The 23,375-nt window shown below is 36.7% G+C and overlaps 1 protein-coding gene across 1 annotated transcript; it reads right to left on the reverse strand.

The window, feature by feature from the left end:
• Positions 1 to 3,770: 3,770 nt before the first annotated feature.
• On the reverse strand, positions 3,771 to 5,309 carry LOC149187839 (uncharacterized). The gene has a single exon (XM_089409786.1). It carries the CDS (start codon positions 5,307 to 5,309, stop codon positions 3,771 to 3,773), a length of 1,539 nt encoding a protein of 512 aa, XP_089265912.1.
• Between the last annotated feature and the right edge of the window lie 18,066 nt (positions 5,310 to 23,375).

The following is a 23,375-nucleotide window of genomic DNA, read 5'->3' on the forward strand; positions in this document are numbered from 1 at the left end:
CCTTATTGTAAATAATTTTAATCTCCTTTCTCCTTAATGTAAATTATCTTCACAATTAGTTTTCACATTTAAATCTCTCATGTTTAACTTTTAATATCTCTCCTTTTTAAGTTATGATTAAAAATGTGTGTGCTGACCACACAACTAAAGTACATGTGAACAAATGCTACCAGGGATTTTTTTTTTAAGAAAACAATAAAGGGATCTAACAATGAAATCATTGAAGCTTAAACACAACAATGTAAAAAAAAATCAATGGATTCAAAGGAAGAATGCAAAAAATTATTCAAGAAAGATGTAGAGATCCAATAATACTAAAAGTGTCGAAGATTAAACATAATAGTTTTTTTTGTATAAGGGAAGATTCTTAAAAATTGTTGGGTCAAACTAATGCAAAAACAAAATATTTCAGCTAGATGAACCTTTATTAGATCTACATGATAAATTTTTGCTTAGTGTTATTAGAGGAGAGAAAAATGGATTGATTTTTTAAACATAAGAATATGAAGGAAAAGAGGAGGAAGGATTAAACACTTTTCCTCTTCTTCTTGCTTCTTTTCTAAGACAACAATTTTTTTTATTTTCCTTAGTTACAACCTCTTTCTAGATGGAAGAAATGGTGGTCTTTGAATGCACTTGATTTAGAATTGGTTGATTAAAATGGTGAGTTGGATGAGATTTGGATTCTCTAGCCTTGTTGTAAGCCCGTAAAGATTGTAAAACTCTAATCTATTACTGGAGTGAGAGGGCTATTGAAATTCAAACCTCTTTGTAGGATGTTATCTCTTAGACAACTTATTCTTAAGTTTCCTTGAAACTTGTTTGAATGTTCCTTTCTCATGATTAGATTGACAAGATGACATTGGGATAGAAGGAGGCTCAAATACTAGATCCTTAGGACAACTTTTCACAAAGTGATCATACTCATGGAAATAATTACATTTAAAGGGGACTTACTCATAATCCAAGGCTTGAAGATGGATCCAACCCTTCAAGTCAAGTTGAATAGCCTTATGCAGTCCTATTGCAAAATATGTTTCAACATTAATTCTGGCACATGAGAATTTATTCTCCTTCACATATGAAGAAGTAATATATTAGACCAATTTGTCTCCAATAAGTCTAAAAATACCATCACCCTAGCAAACTAGGGGAATATTTGGCAATCTAATCCATACATGCACATAAAAAATAGTGTTGGGATTGAAATAGAGTTCATTAGGTGAAAAACATACCACTTGAGCCCATGAAATAATCCATAAATCTAAATATGAGATCCATATATTCTTTTTCATAGAAGATAAAATTATAATAACCTTTACCATAGTATAGAACATAAATTGGTTCATGATTTTCCTAATTGTTAGATATCTAGTCCAAAACATAGCTATAACAAGGTAGAAGCTTGATGAACTTATCAATCAATCTTTTTTCCTTAAGATCATTAATATTCTTCTTTGTTGAAGAAGAAAACCCCAAGTGAAGAGAAGGAAATGTATCTACCGTTTTTACAAATCTACTTGACTAAAGCCTTTTTTTATTCACTGAACCACTTGGTAGAGAGCTACGTCCTACTCTATTATTGAATTGGAAGGAACACCCATTGAACATGAATGAGAGTAACTTCATCTTCAATAGTTCCTCGCCAACGTGTGGTACAAAAATATGGTAAGGGGTGCATGTGGGGTACAAAATAGGAGTGCTAAACTATAGGTATGCCAATATTTATATTGAGAAAAACACATTTGCCTAGTACATAAATTAAGTGAGTAATTGTGGGATCTCTAGTTGATGTTTTCTTGTATATCCACCTCAACATGCCTAAATACCTATCCAAGACAAATTCCTAACTGTATGGAGTGATATTACCATAAAGGAGTAGTTAGATGTAGAAATAAAACTAAACAAAATAAAATACATCAATCATCACACATTTAGCTCACCGTGATGGTCACATTTAGTAAAAATATGTTGGGTACACTTCACAGAATATAAGGTGTAATAGTGGACTCCAACTCGGGGACATGTGGTCATCTTGAGCATCCATGAGAACTCTAGAATATCCATAAACCTATGACACCTAAAGAATGCTCACAAAATGGATATTAAATGCAAAGAATGTTTAAAGACATGATGCCTTGTCCTTTCAAAAAGAGAAATAAATTTGTTAATAAATGAAATTCTATGAAACACATATCACCAACTCTCATATAATTTCTTGTAAAGTTAGGAATCACTTCCTTTTATTCAAAATAAAACAAAGTGTTAGAAGTGAGTAAAATGAAACACATGAGTAACAAAGGGAAACATAGCCAAAACTTTAGAGACTCTAAGTATAAAACATTGGCATGTTTTGTACTTTTATACACAAAAAAATATGTTGTTATCCATTGTGAATAAAAGCTTAAAATTTAGGATGAAAGCATCATGTTTTGTATTTGTATTGGTAGACTCTACAAAGTGAAAATATTTATGAAGAAGTCACATTGTATTTCCATAGTTAGAAAGGGGATTTTAGGTTCAAGTCAAGATGGATGTTTTTTTTCAAATAGTGTAGAATGTTTGAGGTTTGAACAAATTATACTTTATTAAATTTATGAGATATACATATTGAGATTGCTATTGAATAGTTTAGGGAATATCTCAACTTAAAACTTGAAATATTTATATAATAAAATTAATTAAATAATATAATGAAAATATTTGGTTAAGTGTGTCAAGAAAATACATTTACAATTCAATTATATTTTATTTTAAAATTTAGGATTATATATATATATATATATATATATATATATATATATATATATATATATATATTCATATGATAACAATATTGTACAAGGTAGGAAATATGTTTTAACATTTTTTTACAACTAAAGGTAGATAGTTATTTTAGGAATTTAATATTTATTTTAAGATTTTAATATAAATAATTGGAATATACAATTAATTTTAATAAAAATTTTCCAAACTTTTAAATATTTTTATAATAAAATTTTAATATTATTTATTTTATAAAACTAAATATGTAATAATTTTTATAAATGTATTTTAAAATATGATTTTAAAAATATTTTTTATTGATTAAAATAATAATTTTATAAATGTATAAAAAAAATTAATAATTCAAACTATAAGGTATTTAATAATGATCTAATTTTATTTAGGAAATATAAATATAGTATTTTAAATATAATGGATTTTTTGAATAATAAAAAATTGATAGACATTAACTATTAGCAACTAATAATTATTATATGTATTATTATTATTTAAGAACACAATTATAATTACTTTAAAAACTTCTTTAAAAAACCTCTTTTTAGCAAGAAAAAACATAACTTTTCCGTCTTACATTTACAGCCATTTAAAATATCTTAAATAGAAAAATGTTGACAAATAATAAAAGTATGTCTAAATAAAGTTGCATAGAGTATTATGGATTACCAAGTATCATAAAATCAAAACTCATTTAATTATTAATTAAATTAAAATTTTAAATCTATATTCACAATAAATAAATTCTAATAATTTCTATTTTCTCAAATAAATAAATTCAATTTTAATTTTAAAAAATAATTATTTTAATATATTTTGGAATTCTTTGTAAAATTGTTTAGAATAAATTTCTTTAATAAATCTCCTATAATTTAATTATATATTTATATAATTAAATTATGAAAATTATTATATAATATTTAATACATTTAAATAAAATAAAAATAAAAAACCTAAAATACTCTAAGCTAGACAGGTCGAGCGGCGGCCTATTGTCGGGCCTCAATGTCTCCTCCTTCATCCTCATCGTCCTCTGATATTGGCGCGTCACCCTCATCATCGTCTGATATTGATAATGGCACGTCACGGCACAATTTATTCGACCATACATAAATAATTCCGTTAGTATCTCCTGATATAATATCATGAGTCCTTTCATCGTATACGAATGCATAGGTTTGCATATCTTCGAAGGCCGTTTCTCTCAACTCAGAAACACAATTTGGAGCATCAGTTGTAATCTTTCCCAACCTTTTTCCTGTAACAATGCTACTAATATTGATGGAGTCGGGAACTTCGCCAACACCGCAAGCAGAAATGAAAATGTCCTCTTCGGTTGTAACGTACCAACCTTTGCCATAGTAGGAGTCAAAAACGCTATGGTCCTCAAATGTGACCACAATCTCACCTTGTAAATCACAGAGATAAACACTTGTTTCTGTGATGCACAATACGCCACTTCTTTTGGCTAAATAGAGAGGTGGGCGAGCAAGAAGAATGTCAGTTGATTTTATTATTTTACAAATTTCAGAAGATATATCCATGACCTGCATCTTTAAATACCATTGGTGAACAAATATTCTATCAGGGCCACATAAGTGCAAGAACTCAATGAAGCTTTGTGGAGAGACAGGTATGGAAATTTCTTTTCGAAGTTGTCCAGTAGCTTTGGAATAAATTCTCAATAAAACTTCTGTCCTCTCATCTTCGTTCTTATTTTGAATCATTATTAGCATGTCCGTATTTCCTGGACTTCCAAACCTGCACTTTGATGTTAAGTTTTTGTCAGTTGAATCCTGAATTCTGAACAATTCCGTGTACTCTTTCAATTCAAAAAATTTGAATACCATCTCATTCTTATCATAAATCATGCCTCTGCAATTTGGAAAATCAAAATCACAATCTTCTATTAGATCTTGTTGAAAGAGTTCTCTTTGTTTTGGATATCGTCCTGCTGCTATAGATGCAACGTCTAAGCTTACAAGTATTGTCATTTCTTGATCGTTGTCATTCGTAGTCTTCGCTCGGACTATCAATGAATTATCGTGACAATTATACCACAACGATTCAATAGTCTCAAACTTTATTGCGATGGGCCGCCCACGCTTGTCAGTAATTTGCGACATTTCTCCATAGAGTCGCAATGGAACAATATATTCGTAGAAATAATTTACAAATAATATGTCGCGGACTATGAGAACATCGGCAACTTGCATGCCAAATTCAAAGTCAAATGCTCGTAAATGATACTCCCGAAAAATATTTGGAAGCTTTCTATTGTCTTCGTCATCGCACCACTCTCGCCTTCGCAGGTTCTGGAAATAATCCATGGATGACGAAACTCTCTCTATCGTCGCTTCATCCTCTTCTTCTTCTTGAGAATGAGGTTGGTTTTCATTGAGAGACTCCGCGACCTCCTCAGATGGGAGAAAATGTGAGCTCCCAGCAGAAGTTATGTGTGGTTGTTGCAGTGGCATCTCATCTTCTGGTTGTTCATACCTTGCCTTCTTAGTCACGTGATATTCCATCGCTAAACTTTTGAGGATGTTGAGGTGAATCCTTCGTTGGGTTTCATGGACTACACAGAAACGTTTTGTTCATCTTTTATAGTGTAACAAAGCTAAACTCGGCGTCTATTTAATCGGTTTGGCTATCGATATCCGGGGGAGCCGACATTCGATATTTCTTTTTGGTATTGGAAAGCTTTTGGAGAGGTGATTTATTTTATTTATTTATTGTTTTCATAATTAGATTATTTTCGAAAACTTTTATTTCTGCCTGTAATATGTATATGTGAGAGATATTTTTTATATTTTTCATTGAAAAAAATTGGTTTTGGGATATTTTTCAAATGTTTTCCCATTCCTGCAAAGTGAGATAATTAATATCGGTGGCAGAGATGATGTTTGCTTATGCGTGTATTCAATTTTCATGGATATTTCTCATTTATAGTGTTAAATTTCTTGATTTTGTTTTACCGGTAGAAGTTGTCACTCAGATACCTGTGAGTTGTCGCTACGTTTTTACAATGAATATGAAAATATGTAACAAATGAATATGAAAATATGTAACAAATATATTAATAACGTTGATATTTCTTTTTGGTATTTGTATGTGTGGGTTCAAATAACATTAAGATCAAGTCGACCTTACTTGATAGAGGTTTCTTCCCGTGGAGGTCTTTGCACCTAAAATACATATAACACATAAAGGAGGAGTTTGTGGAGAAGGGTTTTCGAAGCTTTGAGGGAAGAAATTACGTTGACATGGACTGTGAGAAGCTCTAACTAGAGCTATGAAAAACTCTAGATGTTTGCACAGGGTTGAGACCTAAAGAGGCAAAAGAAGGCTGCTAGTCAAGGTATATTGAATGTTGTTCTCATGTTGACGTTTTACTAAGTGGATGAGTGTCTAGATTAGACAATTTTGTTGGGATCTTAACTACAATTGGATGGTTGTTAGAAGGTATTTATTGTGTCCTAAGTTCATTCCTTGTGAAGGACTACAACACTAATAAGAGAGGAAGAATTATTGGAGCCTAAGGAGCTTAACTTTGAAGGAGAAAAGGGAAGCCAAGAGGGCTAGTGAATCAACCCTAGTTCACTGTGTTGATAAGGACACTTTAAGTGGAAAGTGGGCAACCCCAATAGCCCTAGGCTATCACCTTGAAGCAACAGTGTTAAAAAAGTGGGTAACAGAGATGAGATAAGACCCTATGTGTTGCAGACCTTGAAGGACAAAGAAGCAGTTAGAGGGAAAAGTTGTTTGAGCCTATGTTCAATGACCCGAAGGAGTTGTGCTGACTAATAAAGTCAGATTGAGGCGCTGCAGATTGGGAGGCAAGAGGACCTTCCAGAAGTGTTGAGGGTACTATGTGGACCAAAAGGAGTTGAGAAGCACACTACATCAACAAGTAGGTTAGTTGTATCTTGTTCAGGGCAGATTGGTTATCGTAGTTTTTGTTGATACATAGCCTTAGTTGTATTGTATAAAGGGCCATTATCCCTGGTATGGGAGGCCTAGATTGTTGTATTAAAGATTGTTAATAATCAAATTTGGGTTGAAAATTTGTTTCTTATGTATGTGTTGATTCACTGCTATTGTTTTTCAATGTGCAACGTATTATTATTGTGGCATTTTGGTGTGTTTGTGTTTGAGATTCTAAGATCCAAATTAGATTCCCCAGTGCCATAGAAATTCAACATGGTATCAGGGCCAGTGAATTAGATATTGCACAACACATACAACTCAAGAGGGAGTTGGTTTCGTTGTTGTTGAAGGACTGCTAGCAATAGCAAAGTTGTCCGTTGTTCTATGATATGAGGACAGGTTGGATGGGCCTTCTAACTATAGTCCATGGAAGGAAAGGATCAAGTTGGTCTTGATAGTCAACAAGATCTATGACTTTGTTTATAAGGATATCAAGAAACTGACTAACCCTAAGGAGTTGGAAGCTTACGAAGATTTGGATATAAAGGCCAAGGTGATCATGTAAGATGGTGTCAAGGATCATTTGATACCTCATCTGTCCACGAAGAGCAGTGCCCATGAGATGTAGAAAGCTCTTCAAGATATGCTTCAGCACAAGAACTAGAATTGCCTACTAGTATTGAAGGATAAGTTGAAGAGCACCAAGATGTTGGATGGGGAAGAATTGGTGCCATATCTAATGATATTGTCTTAGGTTCGAGATGAGCTTGCTGAGCTTGCTGCCATCACAAAGACTGTTTTAGATTATGAGATGGTGAGGATTGCTTTGAAAGGGTTCGCGGAGTTATGGAAGCCCTTCATCAAAGGGATCGTTGCCAGATTGGAACATGTTGTGGGATGACTTCATTTAGGAGGAATTGTGAGATGAAGACCTTCATATGAAGAATAAGACTTTAGATGATAGCATGGATCTTGTAGGGAATCTGAAGGGCAAGCTAAAGAAGGACTCGAGTAAGTTGAAGTGTTTCAGTTGTGGTGAGTATGGTCATTATTCGACGAAGTGTCTAAAGAAGGGAGATAATGAGAAGAAGGGGAAGGAGGTAGCATGTGTTTCCACTTCTTCTGGGCTATATGACCTCTTAAGAAGATTGGGGAGTGAAGATTTTTCTCTAGTATCTCATTTCTCCGAGGGTGCCATCGATAAGACTACATGGTATGTGGACAGTGGTGCATCGAAGCATATGACAGGCTTGCGTAATGTGTTGAGACTCTAACTAAGAGGGAATAAGTTGCACATGATGGTGGGAGACAAGAGTCAGAAGGAGATGAGAGGATCATGGATCGTTCCATTCAAGATGGAGTTAGGATAGATGATACGAATTCAGGATGTACTGTTTGTACCAAAGATCAGATATAATTATTGTATGTCTTAGTGATCGAGCAGAAGGAGTTTGACGTGATTTTCTAGGATGGGAAAGTGAAGCTCGGGTCCAAATGCTCTAACTCTACTGGAATGGCCATCCAAGTTAGGGATCATGGTTTATATCAACTGATGAGAAAGCTTATAGGTCATGGGAGGCACAAGCAGGTGCAGGTTCCTAAGGCTTAGAGGGAGCCAATTTCTAGTGGGAGTATGCAGGTTGACAGGGAGAATGTGCAACCCAAGAAGATCTCATGGTCAATGGGGAGCAAGGGTGCTTCTACAACTAGAAAGAAGGAATTGTGGGATGACCTGAAAGCATTTTAGGAGAAGAATCGATAGGCTTCTCATGGCAAAGACACCACTCAGACAAGCATAGTTCATTCTTCAGGGTATGCTGGAGTGGTGAGCACTAGGAGTTGGGATAGTAGTGATGATGATGAAGAGATACCTCCTAGTGGTGGAAATACCTCCTTCGCTAATAGGGAGTGTTGAGTTTTTAAGCTTGGGAGGTACTTCACAACCCTAGGTACTGGGTTTGTGTGAGTTGGAACCATAAAAGTTCCCTATGGGCTAAGTACCCAAGCAGTGGGTTTTGCACCCAAAGTTGTGGGCACGAAACCAAGTTGTATTTTGGAGGTTGATGATGATTACATGTGTGGCACCCTTAATGGAGTTGATCGAATGAGGAAGATATTTTTGTATTTGTATGTGTGGGCTAAAATAGCATTAAGATCAGGTTGACCTTACTTGATATAGGTGTCCTTAGGTGGAGGTCGTACCTAGAAACACATATAAATAGAGGAGCCTAGCCATTCAATCTACCATCATCCAAGTGCAAAACGTCAAGGAGAAGACCTCTGAAATAGTCGCAGCCATAAGGAGCCTAGCAAAGTGGAAAAGAGGACCTGTTTTGGTTTGTTTTTCTTGTGCCTGTTTAGGCTGAGTTTGGTAAGACTAGGTAGCACAAAAGAGGATCATTATGGGAAATGTTTTGTGCTACTTAAACACATTGAGTTTTTATGTGTTGGTATAGGAATGTAATGTCCCTTCCTAAATTATTTTTGTTATGAAACCAGCTCAAGAAAAGATAGAAAAGAGAGATCAACGCCTTAGAATTCAGCCTCTTCGAGGGGGCAACCTCCTTTACATTACATAAATGAACAATTCTTGGATGATACAAATGAAAACCTCCTTTCTATATATAGGAGTCTAAGGAGTCACAATATAATCCAGCCGACCTAACAATAATAATATAAAGCCACAAAAATAAAAATAGAGGGATTCTATGGGGCACAAAAATAACAATATGGGGGTAATAGAGGCACAACAATATAAATAAGGGGTATAACTACAATATTAATGGGGTAATTACTAGTATTATAGGGACCCAACATGCCCCTCTCCTTCAAAAAAAGTGTTGTCCTCAACGCTTGAGCAGTTCTGGGTACTTCTGCATAAAATTCTCATCCTCCCATGTGGAATCTTCAGCGGATAAGTTCTTCCACTTGATAAGATACTCTGAAATTGATTGATTTCGTAGCTGTCGAGTTCTTGTTTCTGTGACTGCTTCCGGTTCCAATATAATTTTTCCTTCCTCGTCAAGTTCTGGCAATATTGTTTGAACTGGGAGCTTGTCGCCTATGACCTTCTTTAAACATGAAACATGGAAAACTGGGTGCAATAAAGAAGTTGCACGAAGCTCCAATTTTTATGCCATAGTACCAATCTTTTCCAGCACCTTGTACGGACCATAATACTTTGGTGATAATTTATTATCCTTCTTAGCTTGCTTTAGGGACATTTGCTTATATGGTTGTAGCCGTAGGAATACCCAATCACCTACATCAAAACTTCTTTCACTTCGATGTTGATCTGCCTGTTGTTTCATTCTATTTTGTGCCAACACGAGGTTATCCTTTAAGAGTTGGAGGACTTGTTGATGTTCGATGTGATGTTCCACTGCCTGAACCTTAGAATTTTCTCTTAAATATGATGTGATTGATGGTGGTTGGTACCCATAAAGTGCCATAAATGGGGTCATTTTTGTTGCTGTATGGAAGGAAGTGTTATACCACCATTCAGCCAGAGGCAACCATTTGACCCATTGTGTCTGTTTATCAGATACAAAGCAACGAAGATATCCTTCCAAACATTTGTTTACTATCTCAGTTTGCCCATCAGATTGAGGATGATAAGATGAGCTATGAGCTAACTGAGTACCAAGACAAGAAAATAATTCTATCCAAAAATTTCCAGTGAAAATGGGATCTCTGTCACTTACAATAATCTTTGGGTTTCCATGTAGCTTTTGAACTGTTTCCATAAATGCAATAGAAACTGTACTGGCTTTAAATGGATGTGATAATGCACAAAAGTGTGCATACTTGGTAAGTCTGTCAACTACCACCATGATGACACTCTTTCCCTCAGACTTGGGTAAACCTGTGATAAAATCCATTGAAACCTCCTCCCAACGTTGGCTTGGAATGGATAAAGGTTGTAATAGACCCGGTGTCTTAATTGTTTCAACTTTATTTTGTTGGCAAACCAAACATTCCGCCACAAACTTTTGAATATCTGATTTAAGGCCATCCCAAAAAAATTCCTTCTTAACCCTGTGGTAAGTTTTTAAAAATCCTGAGTGCCCTCCTAAGGGAGAAGTGTGCAATTCCATAAGAATCTTTTGTTTTAGCTGGGAATTCTTACAGAGGTATAAGCGATCTTTGTACCATAACGAATCATTTTTCCAGCTAAATGTATCAGAAGTACTGGAATCTTGTTGTAGCTTTCGAATAAGTGCCCACACTTCTTCATCATTCTTCCATTCCTCCTTTGCTTCGTTTATCCAATCTGGTTGGATAATAGAAATGGCACACAACAATGCTTCCATATCCTCATCCTTTCTTGAGAGTGCATCTGCCACCACATTTTGCTTCCCTTTTTTGTAGATGATTTCAAAGTCATAACCCAACATCTTTGTGACCCACTTTTGTTGCTCTTCAGAGGATAATCTTTGTTCTAAAAAGTATTTAAGGCTATCATGATCCGTTTTTACCTTGAAGTGTCTTCCCATTAGGTAGGGTCGCCATTTCTTAAGTGCATGGAGTATTGCCAACATTTCCTTCTCATAAATAGCTTTGCTTAAAAACTTTCCCTTGATTGGACGACTTTCAAAAGCAATGGGTCTTTCATCTTGCATTAGAACAGCACCAATTCCATTTCCTGAAGCATCACATTCCACAATAAAGGTTTTTGTGAAGTCCGGTGTAGCTAAGACCGGTGCTTGGCACATTGCCTCTTTAAGATGTTTAAAGGCCTTTGTTGCTTCCAGAGTCCATGAAAATGAATCTTTCTTCAATAATGTTGTTAGAGGTGTTGCTATTCTCCCATAATTCTTAACGAACTTGCGATAATACCCTGTCAACCCAAGAAATCCTCGCAGATGCTTTATGGATGTGGGGATTTTCCATTCCTTAATGGCTTTAATTTTTCTAGGGTCTACCTTAACTCCTTCATGAGATACAATATGACCCAAATATTCCACCTCCTGGACTCCAAAGAAACATTTGGATCTTTTTGCATATAATTGTTTCTCCTCCAATAGTTGTAGCACCTTGTCAACATGTTCAACATGATCCTTCCAAGACTTGTTGTAGATTAGTATATCATCAAAAAATACCAACACAAATTTTCTAAGGAATGGTTTGAAAATTGAATTCATCAAACCTTGAAATGTTGAAGGTGCATTGGTAAGGCCAAAAGGCATGACCAAAAATTCATAATGACCCTCATGAGTTCTAAATGCCGTTTTCGGAATGTCTTCAATCTTCATTCTGATTTGATGATATCCCGAACGAAGATCCAACTTGGTGAAGTAAATTGATCCATGCAATTCATCCAGTAATTCATCAATGACAGGAATGGGGAACTTATCTTTAATAGTGAGCTTGTTGAGCTCCCTATAATCTGGACACATGCGCCATGATCCATCCTTCTTGTGCACCAATACTACTGGAGCTGAGAAAGAACTTTGACTCGGTTGAATTATACCAGCCTCTAGCATTTCTGCAACCATACGTTCAATTTCACTTTTTTGGACATATGGATATCTGTACGGCCTGATGTTTGGAGGAACACTTCCTGGAATCAGATGAATAGCATGATCATGATCACGCATAGGTGGGAGACCTTTGGGAGTCTCAAATACCTTGGAATGATTGTCCAGGACTTTTTGGAGATCTGGAGAAATAGATGATTCCAATGTGGAAACATCTAGCGAACATAATTGTGCAATTACACCTCTTTGCTCCTTTTTTAGAAGCTTTGTCATGCCATTAGCGCTAATTATCTTTCCTGTTTTCCTTGCAATACCCCTTAATTCAACTTCCTTTCCTTCCACAGAAAATTTCATGAAAAGTTCTTGAAAATTAAAAGCTATTGTACCCAAGGATTGTAGCCATTGGACTCCTAGTACAACATCAGCACCTCCCATTGGAATGGAAAGCATTGGGCTAGTCAATACATATTCTCCCATGGATAGCTTGATATTATGGCACTTTCCAGAACAATTTATTGTTCCTCCATTTGCAATCATCACTTGACACTCTGGTGCTGGATATAGGAAGCAATTCAATTCTTTTGCTACCCTACAATGAATAAAATTGTGGGTGCTTCCTGAATCAATCAACACTATTACCTTTTTCTTCTTGATTTGTCCTTCTATCTTGATGGTTTGAGGAGTGGTAATTCCCGCCAATGCATTACAAGATATGGTCGGATTTATTTGTTCTTCATCTAGGCTTTGTTCCTGGAATATATCCTCTTCTTTTGACCTTTCTTGCTCCTTTTCTTCTTCCTCTTCACAATCTATGTAGAATAATTTCTTCTCACCACACTTATGACCCTTTCTGTATTTGCTATCACAATTGTAACAAAGCCCTTTTGCTCTTTTTTCTTCCAATTGTTGTGGTGTCAACCTTGTAGGTTGTGAAAGACTATGGGCAACAATACTTTCGTCTTTATAGTTGTGAATGGTATGCTTCCTAGTTGCCATAATTTTGCTTTCCATTTTTCTTGCTAACCTGAATGCCTTCTCTAATGAATCAGGTTCCCAAAGGCGCACATCATGTTGGATATTATCCTTTAAAGACCCTATGAACACATCAATCCTATGCTCCTCTGGAATATCTTTTACCCTTATGTTCAATTTTTGGAACTCCTCAATGTGCTCCATTATTGAACCCTTTTGTTTGAGACTTATTAATTGGCTAAAAAAAGTGTTGCTTTTTGTATCCTCATAATGTGCTATCAATTCTTCCGTAAAAATTGCCCAAGTGATAAATTGTTTACGAGAACAAAGCCATTGATACCATACAAACTGATTTGGTTCCAAATATAAAGTTTCCATACGTACCTTTTGTGTCTTTTGCACATTATTGAGATCGAAGAATTGCTCCATCTATAATATCCATGTGGCAGGATCCTTGCCATCAAACTTCCTCATATCGATTTTTGGAACATGGTGAGTCTTCGATCCAACATTAGAGTCTATGGAATCATGATTAACATTTCTTTTATTCTCATCATGAGTTTCCTTTAGTACTCTTTCACCCTTAGTGACCATTTCTTGTAGCAACTTATTCATATTTATCTTCAATTCTTCCATCTTATCATCCAGGCCATCAATTTTAGCGTCCATGCCATTCACCTGAGCTTCCATGCCCTTTATCTTAGATTCCACGCCATTTATCTTAGCATCTGTTAGTTTTTGTGAGCGTGACATTTGTTGCACTTGTTCTTGTAATTTTGATATATCATGTAGCATTTCTTCCTCTTCTTCATGAGTCATGCTAGAGCTTTCAGGTTCCTTACTAGTTGTTTTCATTTTCTTTCCTCGAGGCATCAGTTACCGATAATAATGCTTTACTATGCCCTTTGAATTCCTTCAAACCAAGCTTATGCAAAAATTAAAAAAAAACTACACACCTTTTTTTTACTTTGTAGAAGCCTGATATTGAATCTGATGTATCTCTATACTTTCGAATCATCCAGTTCTGAAATTGTGACCAGTAGTAGCCTTCTATGTCCTAGTTCCAATGCCACTAGTCTGATCCAAATTGGATTCTCCAAGAAAACGTTATGCACAATCTCCCGCAGTGACCTGATTATAGACTAGTTCAGTAGAGTGAACTTCTATGAAGTGCCACGTGTCACTGTTTCAACCTTTGACTCTAAAAAATATATAAAAGAAAACTACAGTCCGTCCTCTTTCTATAACTTCTTACGAAATTTTAATCTGATGCTTAGAAAGAAAGTTATGACAATTTTCCCGAGGTCACCTGTTTTGAGTGTAATTCAGGAGTCTGCAAAAAGACCAACTTCCTCAGATCATATCTCTGAAAATATCGCGCGAAAAGCTCTGAAATTCGGACCCAAGGTTTAGCACGATTTCTTCTCAAATGGGTTTTTTTTGCAACTTCTGAAACGTCACAAAAAAAAAAGTTATAGGGAAAATTCCACGATGACCTATTTGGAGCAGCGAAACCCTAGAATCCAAAGCTCTGATACCAAATGTTATGAAACCAGCTCAAGAAAAGATAGAAAAGAGAGATCAACGCCTTAGAATTCAGCCTCTTCGAGGGGGCAACCTCCTTTACATTACATAAATGAACAATTCTTGGATGATACAAATGAAAAAACCTCCTTTCTATATATAGGAGTCTAAGGAGTCACAATATAATCCAGCCGACCTAACAATAATAATATAAAGCCACAAAAATAAAAATAGAGGGATTCTATGGGGCACAGAAATAACAATATGGGCGTAATAGGGGCACAACAATATAAATAAGGGGTATAACTACAATAGTAATGGGGTAATTACTAGTATTATAGGGACCCAACAATTTTGGAACAAGATTTATTTCTACATTTTGGGGGCCAATTTTGGTGAAGACGGGGCCCATTTGGTTTTTGATAGAATACTTTTAGGAGTTAGAGGTAAGTTAATTTTATTTTATTTTATTTTATTAAAGATATGTGGGGACCACCCACATAATAAATACGCACTACCTAAGCCAATGATTTGAAATGCATGAGAGCGAAGAAAAGGCAAGAAGAAAGGCTCCACAAAAGTTATAAAAGGAAGACAACACACTTCATTTGGCATTCTTGGCTTATCAAATTTGATTCTATTGCTCGAGTCGTTTAGCTGTGTCACTTGTTGTTTAGCAAGAGTTTTCCAAGTGGAGAACTCACCCTTTCTTCAGGGGACTTCAAGTGCCACCCTAGAGAGGTTTATCCATTATCATCCAGAGGAAATTTGTACAGAGTTTTCCAGCATTTGTATTTAGTTCACCCTAGCAGTGCGCATTTCTAGAGGATGCAGTAGTGGATCTAATGTGGCCATTGCAACATTCTTCCGGAGGGCTATTGCTAAGAGAAATTAGGAGAAGAAGGCATAATAGATTTGTTGGCTACTGGTTGAGTTTGACAGCAAGAAGTGGCAACAATATTCATGAGTAATTTTGCAGTCTTTGTGTCTAGTGCAGAAGAGAGAAACTAGTCATACGTGAGAGATAAAGTTTCAACCATTGTGGCTATTGCTTGTCGAGAGAAATAAGGGAAGTATTGGTGGAGTTGATTGCTACATTTCAAGAGTGTCTAGGGAGGATTTTGCTGGTGGTTTGATAGACAACATGCTTCAACAACTATTAGAAAGTGTAGGGCTTTTGGGGTTCGATTTTGGAAGGTCAAAATCCAGTCAAACATTTCTGGGTTTTTGTGAGTTTATTGAGAGTCTTTGACTAATTTTGTAGATTTTTTCAGGCAATATTCGGGCTTCAAATCCTAATTCTTATAACAGGGCGAATTGCTTGCTAGCTGGGGAATTTGCACCATTTTGTGGGTTCGACTTTGGCTTGGAGATAGGACAATTTTTTTTGGTTTTTTCTGGGTTTTTGGTGGAGAGCTCCAAATTAATTTGGCAGAATTTTCTAAGCGATTTTGGAGGCTCAAACAGGGGTTTCTTCCAGCCAACAGTTGCAAAATTTCTAGGGCCAGCGTAGAACATTGAGGAGAAGTATTTCCTTGGCATTTGGGCAACATTTTTCTCACCTGGGATTCTCTAGCTTGCTTCGGCAAGCCAGGTGCACACATTCCTTGCATTTTACTATCCTTTAATAATAAAATGGCTCAGTTTGGCATAGTTCTCGTGTAGTTTGTGGGTGTTTATTTGTTGTCTAAATTTTTCTGTGTCATATGTGTATTTTTCTTGTTTAGCACTATTATTTCCTTTTTGTAGCATTACAGTGGCATTACAGCATGATCTTGGCACAACTATGGGTAAACAGTAAGATCATGGAAGATTCGGGTATGTAGGCAAAGTAATGGGTGAAACCATAGACAAACCCATGGCTCAAGAGAATTTCAATGTGCATAAATTATGGGGTGGAATCCATTGGGACAATGAGAGGTTGACCTAGTTGAGGAGGGTGACATACTAAACCCATCCTCATCTTTACAGCAAAGACACTAAAGGTACACAAACCGTGGAGGTGAAACCATCTACACCGTGTGGGGTAAATCGACAGACTTAGGACACCAGATCTCCTCGGAAGGAGTAGGCATGATAGGAACAATTAGAGGGTGAGACTAGGAGGTGCTTCTGTTGGTGGAGACCTGGCTTTAGATATGAAAAGCTTGAGGAGGAGATTGAGCATTAGGCAGAGGACACACAGGAGTGTGAGGAGCACATTGGTATACCTAGTGTGGAACACGAGTCACCATTTGTGGAGGCCTCTTTGATAGCACTAGTTGACATCTTGGGGGAGAGAGTAGAACATACACCCATAGGGACATCCATTAACGAGGTGACAGGAGACACATAGATTTCCACTATTGAAGAGGTGACATCCATTGTTTAGGTATCCATTGATGAGGTATCTAGTGTCATGAACGAGTTTTCAGGTGATAACAATGCACGATAGGATGATGAGGTGTCGAGAGAGATCACCACCCTTGATGAGGAGATGATAGGTACAGAGGCACCTAGATCTACGACAGAGTTGAAAGATGAAAATCAGCTACAAAAACATGGAAAGAACATAGAGGGGTGCAAGCTAGTCATGGAGGGATGCGAGCTAGTCATGGAGGGGTAGTTTGTGACTCATGTTGAGCCAATGGTGGAGGAAGATGAGCAGTCTTCTTTGGGGCCAACCATTGACTTAGAGAAGATAGATGCATGGACCGTCAACAAAGTTGAAGTACTTCCAGATAGTAGCTTTCTCTGGGCTTATATAGATGGGGCTTGCAACATTTCTAGACTATATTTGCACCACAAAGTAAGATATGCAAATACCCCCTGACAAATTTTATGTTTTGACCAGGATGGTGAGTCGAGGTGACATGAGCTCCGCAGGGTGCAATACTAGCAAGATGGAGAGCTTGTTCTCTGTGTTGGAGTTTGTGCATTCGATCCCTCTCTTGGGGTTGGATGGCAAGAGATTCTGAGTTGGTACCTCGTGGAGTGGGCTAGAGTGATGGAGATGGTCGTAGCTTGGAGTGAAGCTCAGTGGGAGCTCTTAGATATCAAGGTTATTGTAGGCCCAAGTTGGCATTGGGATCTAGGCGGGGCTTCCTATATAATATTAGACATGCAGGATGGATATGGCATTGATGAGGTAGTTAACCCAGTGCCTGAGCGCATACATTCCTGAGGTGAGTTGCAGTCGGTGCTAGTGGCTAGGTGGTTTGTGAGCATACTCCATTGGTTGTTTTGGCATGTTGGTTGCGCATGGGGGTGCAAGATGATTAGCATTCTCCAGTAGGAGTTGGTTGGAGGAGGTGGCATGGGTAGGCCATGGGACTAGATATTATATGGAGATGATGTTCTCCCATTAAGGTTTAGGACTCATGGGTCACAAAGGATCGACACAATAGAGATATGCCCTCTAGTGGGAGTGGCGTGAGGGTGCTCAAGTCTACCAGGATGGATGAGGGGACATGACGAATGTCATGGTGAGGTCACTAGCAGAGTGGCAGAAACTTTGGCACATGCGGGATACCATATGTTATAGGGTGGTATGACAGTAGGCAGTGGTACACAATACTGTACAAAGTCAGGTCGTAGTGTTCAGTGTTATATAGACGGATGTGGCCTAATGCATACAGGCCCAATTCTAGGCCATAACACCCAGTGGTGTGCAGGGCTATGCAATGAGGAGAAGTGGCCTGCAGAGGAGCATGGAGATGCGTGATGGTATACCACAACATGTCGGTTTACACTGTGGGGTAGGAGAAGTGACTCGCATCACAGTGAGGACATGCAGGGAGTGACAGACGAAATGACACAGGGAGGACACTTGATGGTGCATGACGGTATAGCCATAGTCGAGGGTATCTTGTGGTGTACATGGACAAGTTGCGGTGTATAGTGGCATGTCAAGGAGTGCAGTGGTACTTGGTGGTATGTAGTGACACATGATGCAATGCAGTGGGCTCTTGGAGCGTTTCCTCCAAGGTGACTTATAGACAGGGATAATAGGTGTACCATTGGAAGCAACTCACCTAGGATCGATGAGGAAATTGTTGAGCATCTAGGGACACCATATTTAGTGGAGGCATGGCCCCGAGGGGGTTATCAACAGATCTGAGGCAAAAAGAGGGTCGTTCGTAGGATTACTCTTGAGAATTTTGTCAGACTCTTGATCATACTCTTTGGGACATACCCACCCATCATCCTTCATTGTTGCTTACAGTTGCAAAGGGTTTGGTTGTTTCCTTTTAACACTCTCCATTCAAGAAGCGAGGTATGGGAGACTCACCTTAGGTAGTTGGATGAGACACCACGTGTCATAGGCCGAGAGGAGACTCTTCAGTTGAGACACTTGGTAGGTGCACAAGTTGACAATTACATGCTTAAGGTTGGCATGGTTGAATGTCGAGGTAAGCATATGTTCTACCCCTAAGCTCACACTTGGGGAGGTGACTGACAGGGAGTTACATGGTTCTTTTTCAGTTGGACAATTTGAGGTGTTAGGTGAGCATGAAGTGCAAAGGAATTTGTTGGTAGGGTGATGCCTAGGCTTCCAACAATACTCGGACACATCATTGGCAGGTGGGATAGTAGATATCACTATGTGATTTGGTAGGCACAGAGCAACTGGATATTTGCAACACAGGTTCTGGATGCTTGGTGCCTACCTATTGGATGCCTATAGGAGGCAGAGATAGGGCATAGAGGGCTCCCAATAGCTAGCAACATATAACAGCGACATGCAAATAGGATTGGGGGTTGTGGACCTCCAGTATGGTTATGGCATATAGTGGATTGGTGGGATACTCCAATACTCAGTGAGCATGGTTAGGATAACAAGCAGACTGATTCATTCACAGGTGGACACATGGGGTATTACCGAAGCCCTCACCATAGGATGAGGCAGATTGTTGGTCAGGATTGGGGCTAGCCATGGAGTGATAGGCACAGGCACTATTGAGTCGCTTTGACAAGATTGGCCTAGCCTAGATCAGCGCATAGATTATGACCAAAAGTTATGGGAGAGGAGGTTTTGGTACAAGGATGCTAGGTAGTCAGTTATGACCAGAGTGACAGAAGTCAACAGGATAGGTTCCTTCTATGGCGGGCAGGGAATTTTGGTATAACAAGGCTGAGATGTTCAACTACCCATAGAGGTGACTTGGTTTCTATAGGGGAGGGTCATCCATATCTTCCATTTCGTTTTAGTGATTCATTGATGGTGTGGGAAACTACACCGGTGTGACAGGGTGATTGAAAAGAGGAGATCAGTGGAGGCCTGGGTAGATGAGGGTTCAATCCCACCAGGATTGGATTGCATCTTCATGAGTTTACTCTCGTAGTACATGAGATGGACTACTCAATAGGGAAATTTCATGGGGGGTTGGGTAAAGTCCTACATTATCATGATGCTCTATTTATTTCTAGTATGCAGAGGACTTTTGGTACATGTATCTGTTTGGATAGCGAGTGAAGCAAGGTGTGCTTCACATTGATTAGGATGGCTTGAGATCCTCGTATTGAGGGATTATTTCATGTTGAGACAATGTTGAGATTGGGGATGACTCAATGGTACATTTGGGACCCTGGTATTATTGGTGGTTATAGTGGTGATCAACATTCAGAGAGGGCACTTGTTCAGGTATTGCTTGAGGACAAGCAATTTTTGGCAGGGAGGACTGTAATTTCCTTTCCTAGATTATTTTGGAACTAGGTTTATTTCTACATTTTGGGGGCCAATTTTAGTGAAGATGGGGCCCATTTTATTTTTGATAGAAGACTTTTAGGAGTTAGAGGCAAGTTAATTTTATTTTATTTTATTTTGTTAATGATATGTGGGGACCACCCACATAATAAATATGCACTACCTAAGACCATGATTTGAAGTGCATGAGAGGGAAGAAAAGGCGAGAAGAAAGGCTCCACGAAAGTTATAAAAGGAAGATAATGCACTTCATTTGGCATTCTTGGCTTATCAAATTTGATTTTGTTGCTCGAGTTGTTTAGCAAGAGTTTTCCAAGTGGATAACTCATCCTTTCTTCGGGGGACTTCGAGTGCCACCCTAGAGAGGTTCATCCATTATCATCCAGAGGAGATTTTTAGAGAGATTTCTAGCATTTGTATTCAATTCCGCCTATCAATTCATATTTCTGGAGGATGCAGTAGTGGATCTAGTGTGGCCATTGCAACATTATTTCGGAGCGCTATTGCTTCTTTCAGAGGGCTATTGTTGGGAAAAATTAGGAAAAGAAGGATCAATATATTTGTTTGCTATTAGTTGAGTTTAAGGGCTGGAAGTGGCAACAATATTTAGGAGTGATTTTGCAGACTTTGTGGCTAGTGCAAAAGAGAGAAATTGGGCATACGTGGGAGATAAAGTTTCAAACATTGGGGCTATTACTTGTCGGGAGAAATAAGGGAAGTATTGGTGGAGTTGATTGCTACATTTCAGGAGTGTCTGGAGAGGATTTTTCTGGTGTTTTGACAAACAACGTGCTTCAACAACTATTAGAAAGTGCAGGGATTTTTGGGGTTGATTTTGGAAGGTCAAAATCTGGTCAAACATTTCAGGGTTTTTGTGAGTTTATTGAGAGGAGTTTTTGGCTAATTTTGCAGATTTTCTTGGGTGATATTCAGGCCTAAAATCCTAATTCTTATAACGGGGTGAATTTCTAGTTATCTAGGAAATTTGCACCATTCTATGGGTTCTACTTTGGCTTTGATATAGGCCAAACCCTTTTTGGGTTTTTCTGGGTTTTTGGTGGAGATCTCCAAATTAATTTGGCAGAATTTTTTTAGCAGTTTTGGAGACTCAAATATGGGTTTCTTCCAACCAACAGTTGCATAATTTCTAGGGCCAACATAGAACATTGAGGAGAATTCTTTCCTTGGCATTCAAGCAATAATTTTATCACCTGGGATTGTCTAGCTTTCTTCGACAAGCCAGTTGCACACATTCCAAGCATTGTAATATCCTTTGATAATAAAATGGCTCAGTTTGGCACAATACTGGTGCAATTTTATGGGTGTTTAATTGTCGTCTGAATTTTTTTATGTCATATGTGTATTTTTCTTGTTTAGCATTATTATTTCCTTTTTGGAACATTATTGGAAGGACCGAGCCCTAGTTTAGGGCTTGCCTGTGGTCTTAAGGAGCTGGAACAACATTATAAAAGAGACCAAGTGACAATGCAAAATGGAGGATTCTGTGGATAAGGGTTTGTGAAGTTTTTAGGGTGGAAATTAGGGCTGATGTGTATTGTCGGAAGCTCTAACTAGAGCCACGAAAAACTTCAGATGTTTGCATAGGATCGAGACTTAAAGAGGTAGAAGAAGGCTGCTAGTTAAGGTATGTCGAATGTTGTTCTCATGTTGATGTTTTGCTAAGTGGATGAATGTACAGATTGGACAATTTTGTTGGGCATCTTAAGTACAATTAGAGGGTTGTTAGAAGGTTTTTATTGTGCCCGAGGTTTGTGCATGAAACAATATATACATAAAAAAACCCATATAATAATATAATTATTTTATATTATGAATTCTAATGTATGAATTATGGTATGGAATACTATATGGTCATTTTAGGGACCCTTATAATAAGAAGAACTCGACTATGCAATTTATTTTCAAGTTAGAGTGATAATTCAAATTTCAAGTAATAAGTAATGGACGCTTTAGTTAAGACTATTCTCCTAACTTTCTAATCAATTACCTTATAATTCTAATTCTAGATGAAAGAATAAGACATTGTAAATGGATATAAATTTCAATGACATGTGAGGTAACTAACTAAAGAGTTTGTCATATTTTTTGGTCCTTTAATTAGAAGCTTTGTAATGCCTACAATTCTAGTAGAGATGTGGTTAAAAGATTAACTATATTTTATAATATAATATTTGAACCTCCCTTATATATTTTTAGGTATCAAAATAAGTTATATATTTAAATATAAATATTTTATTTAAATGTATTAAATATTAATTAATATTTTTTAAATTTGTTATTTTAATTACAATGTAATTATATAAATATAAATATTTATAATTAGATATTTATTAAATAAATTTATTTTGAATAGTGATATAAAAATATTATAATAATTATAAAATATATTAAATTAATTAATTTTTAAAAAATGAAATTATATATTTATTTAAAGAAAATAGAAAATATTAAATTTTAATGGTTAATTCATGGTTTAAAAAAATGTATTATTTATCTTCATGGCATCTAAAAGAAGAAGATAATTACAAGGAATTAAAATAGTTCTTAACCTCTTTATCACATGTCTCTTTTCAGAAGATTATGTATTGCTCTTTAGAAATGGATCCATAAGTTCTATTTCTTTTCCAAAAATCTAGAAAGCTACATTTATGATGATTAAATAAGAAATCAGATTGAAATATTTAAAATGATTGGTAACTATTATTTTAAAAGAAATATTGTTTATTATTTTTTCGTAACCATTAAAATAATTGTTATTAACTATGTAGATCAACTTATTATTCAAGAAAAACTATGATATTTAAAATAATTTATTTATAATTCTTAAGTAGACTTTTACTATTATTAAATATCTTATGTTTTATGTGATTAACTTTATTTCTTACATTTATTAAACTATTCTTTTAGCAAATAAAAAAATAAAAAATTATAAAATTATAAAAAAAAAAAAAAATTATAAAAAACTATATAATGTGATGGAA

This window comes from Pinus tabuliformis, chromosome 3_1 (assembly GCF_031772625.1).
Source record: "Pinus tabuliformis cultivar Carrire ecotype Pingquan chromosome 3_1, CPIR1, whole genome shotgun sequence".
Classification (NCBI taxonomy): Eukaryota; Viridiplantae; Streptophyta; class Pinopsida; order Pinales; family Pinaceae; genus Pinus; species Pinus tabuliformis.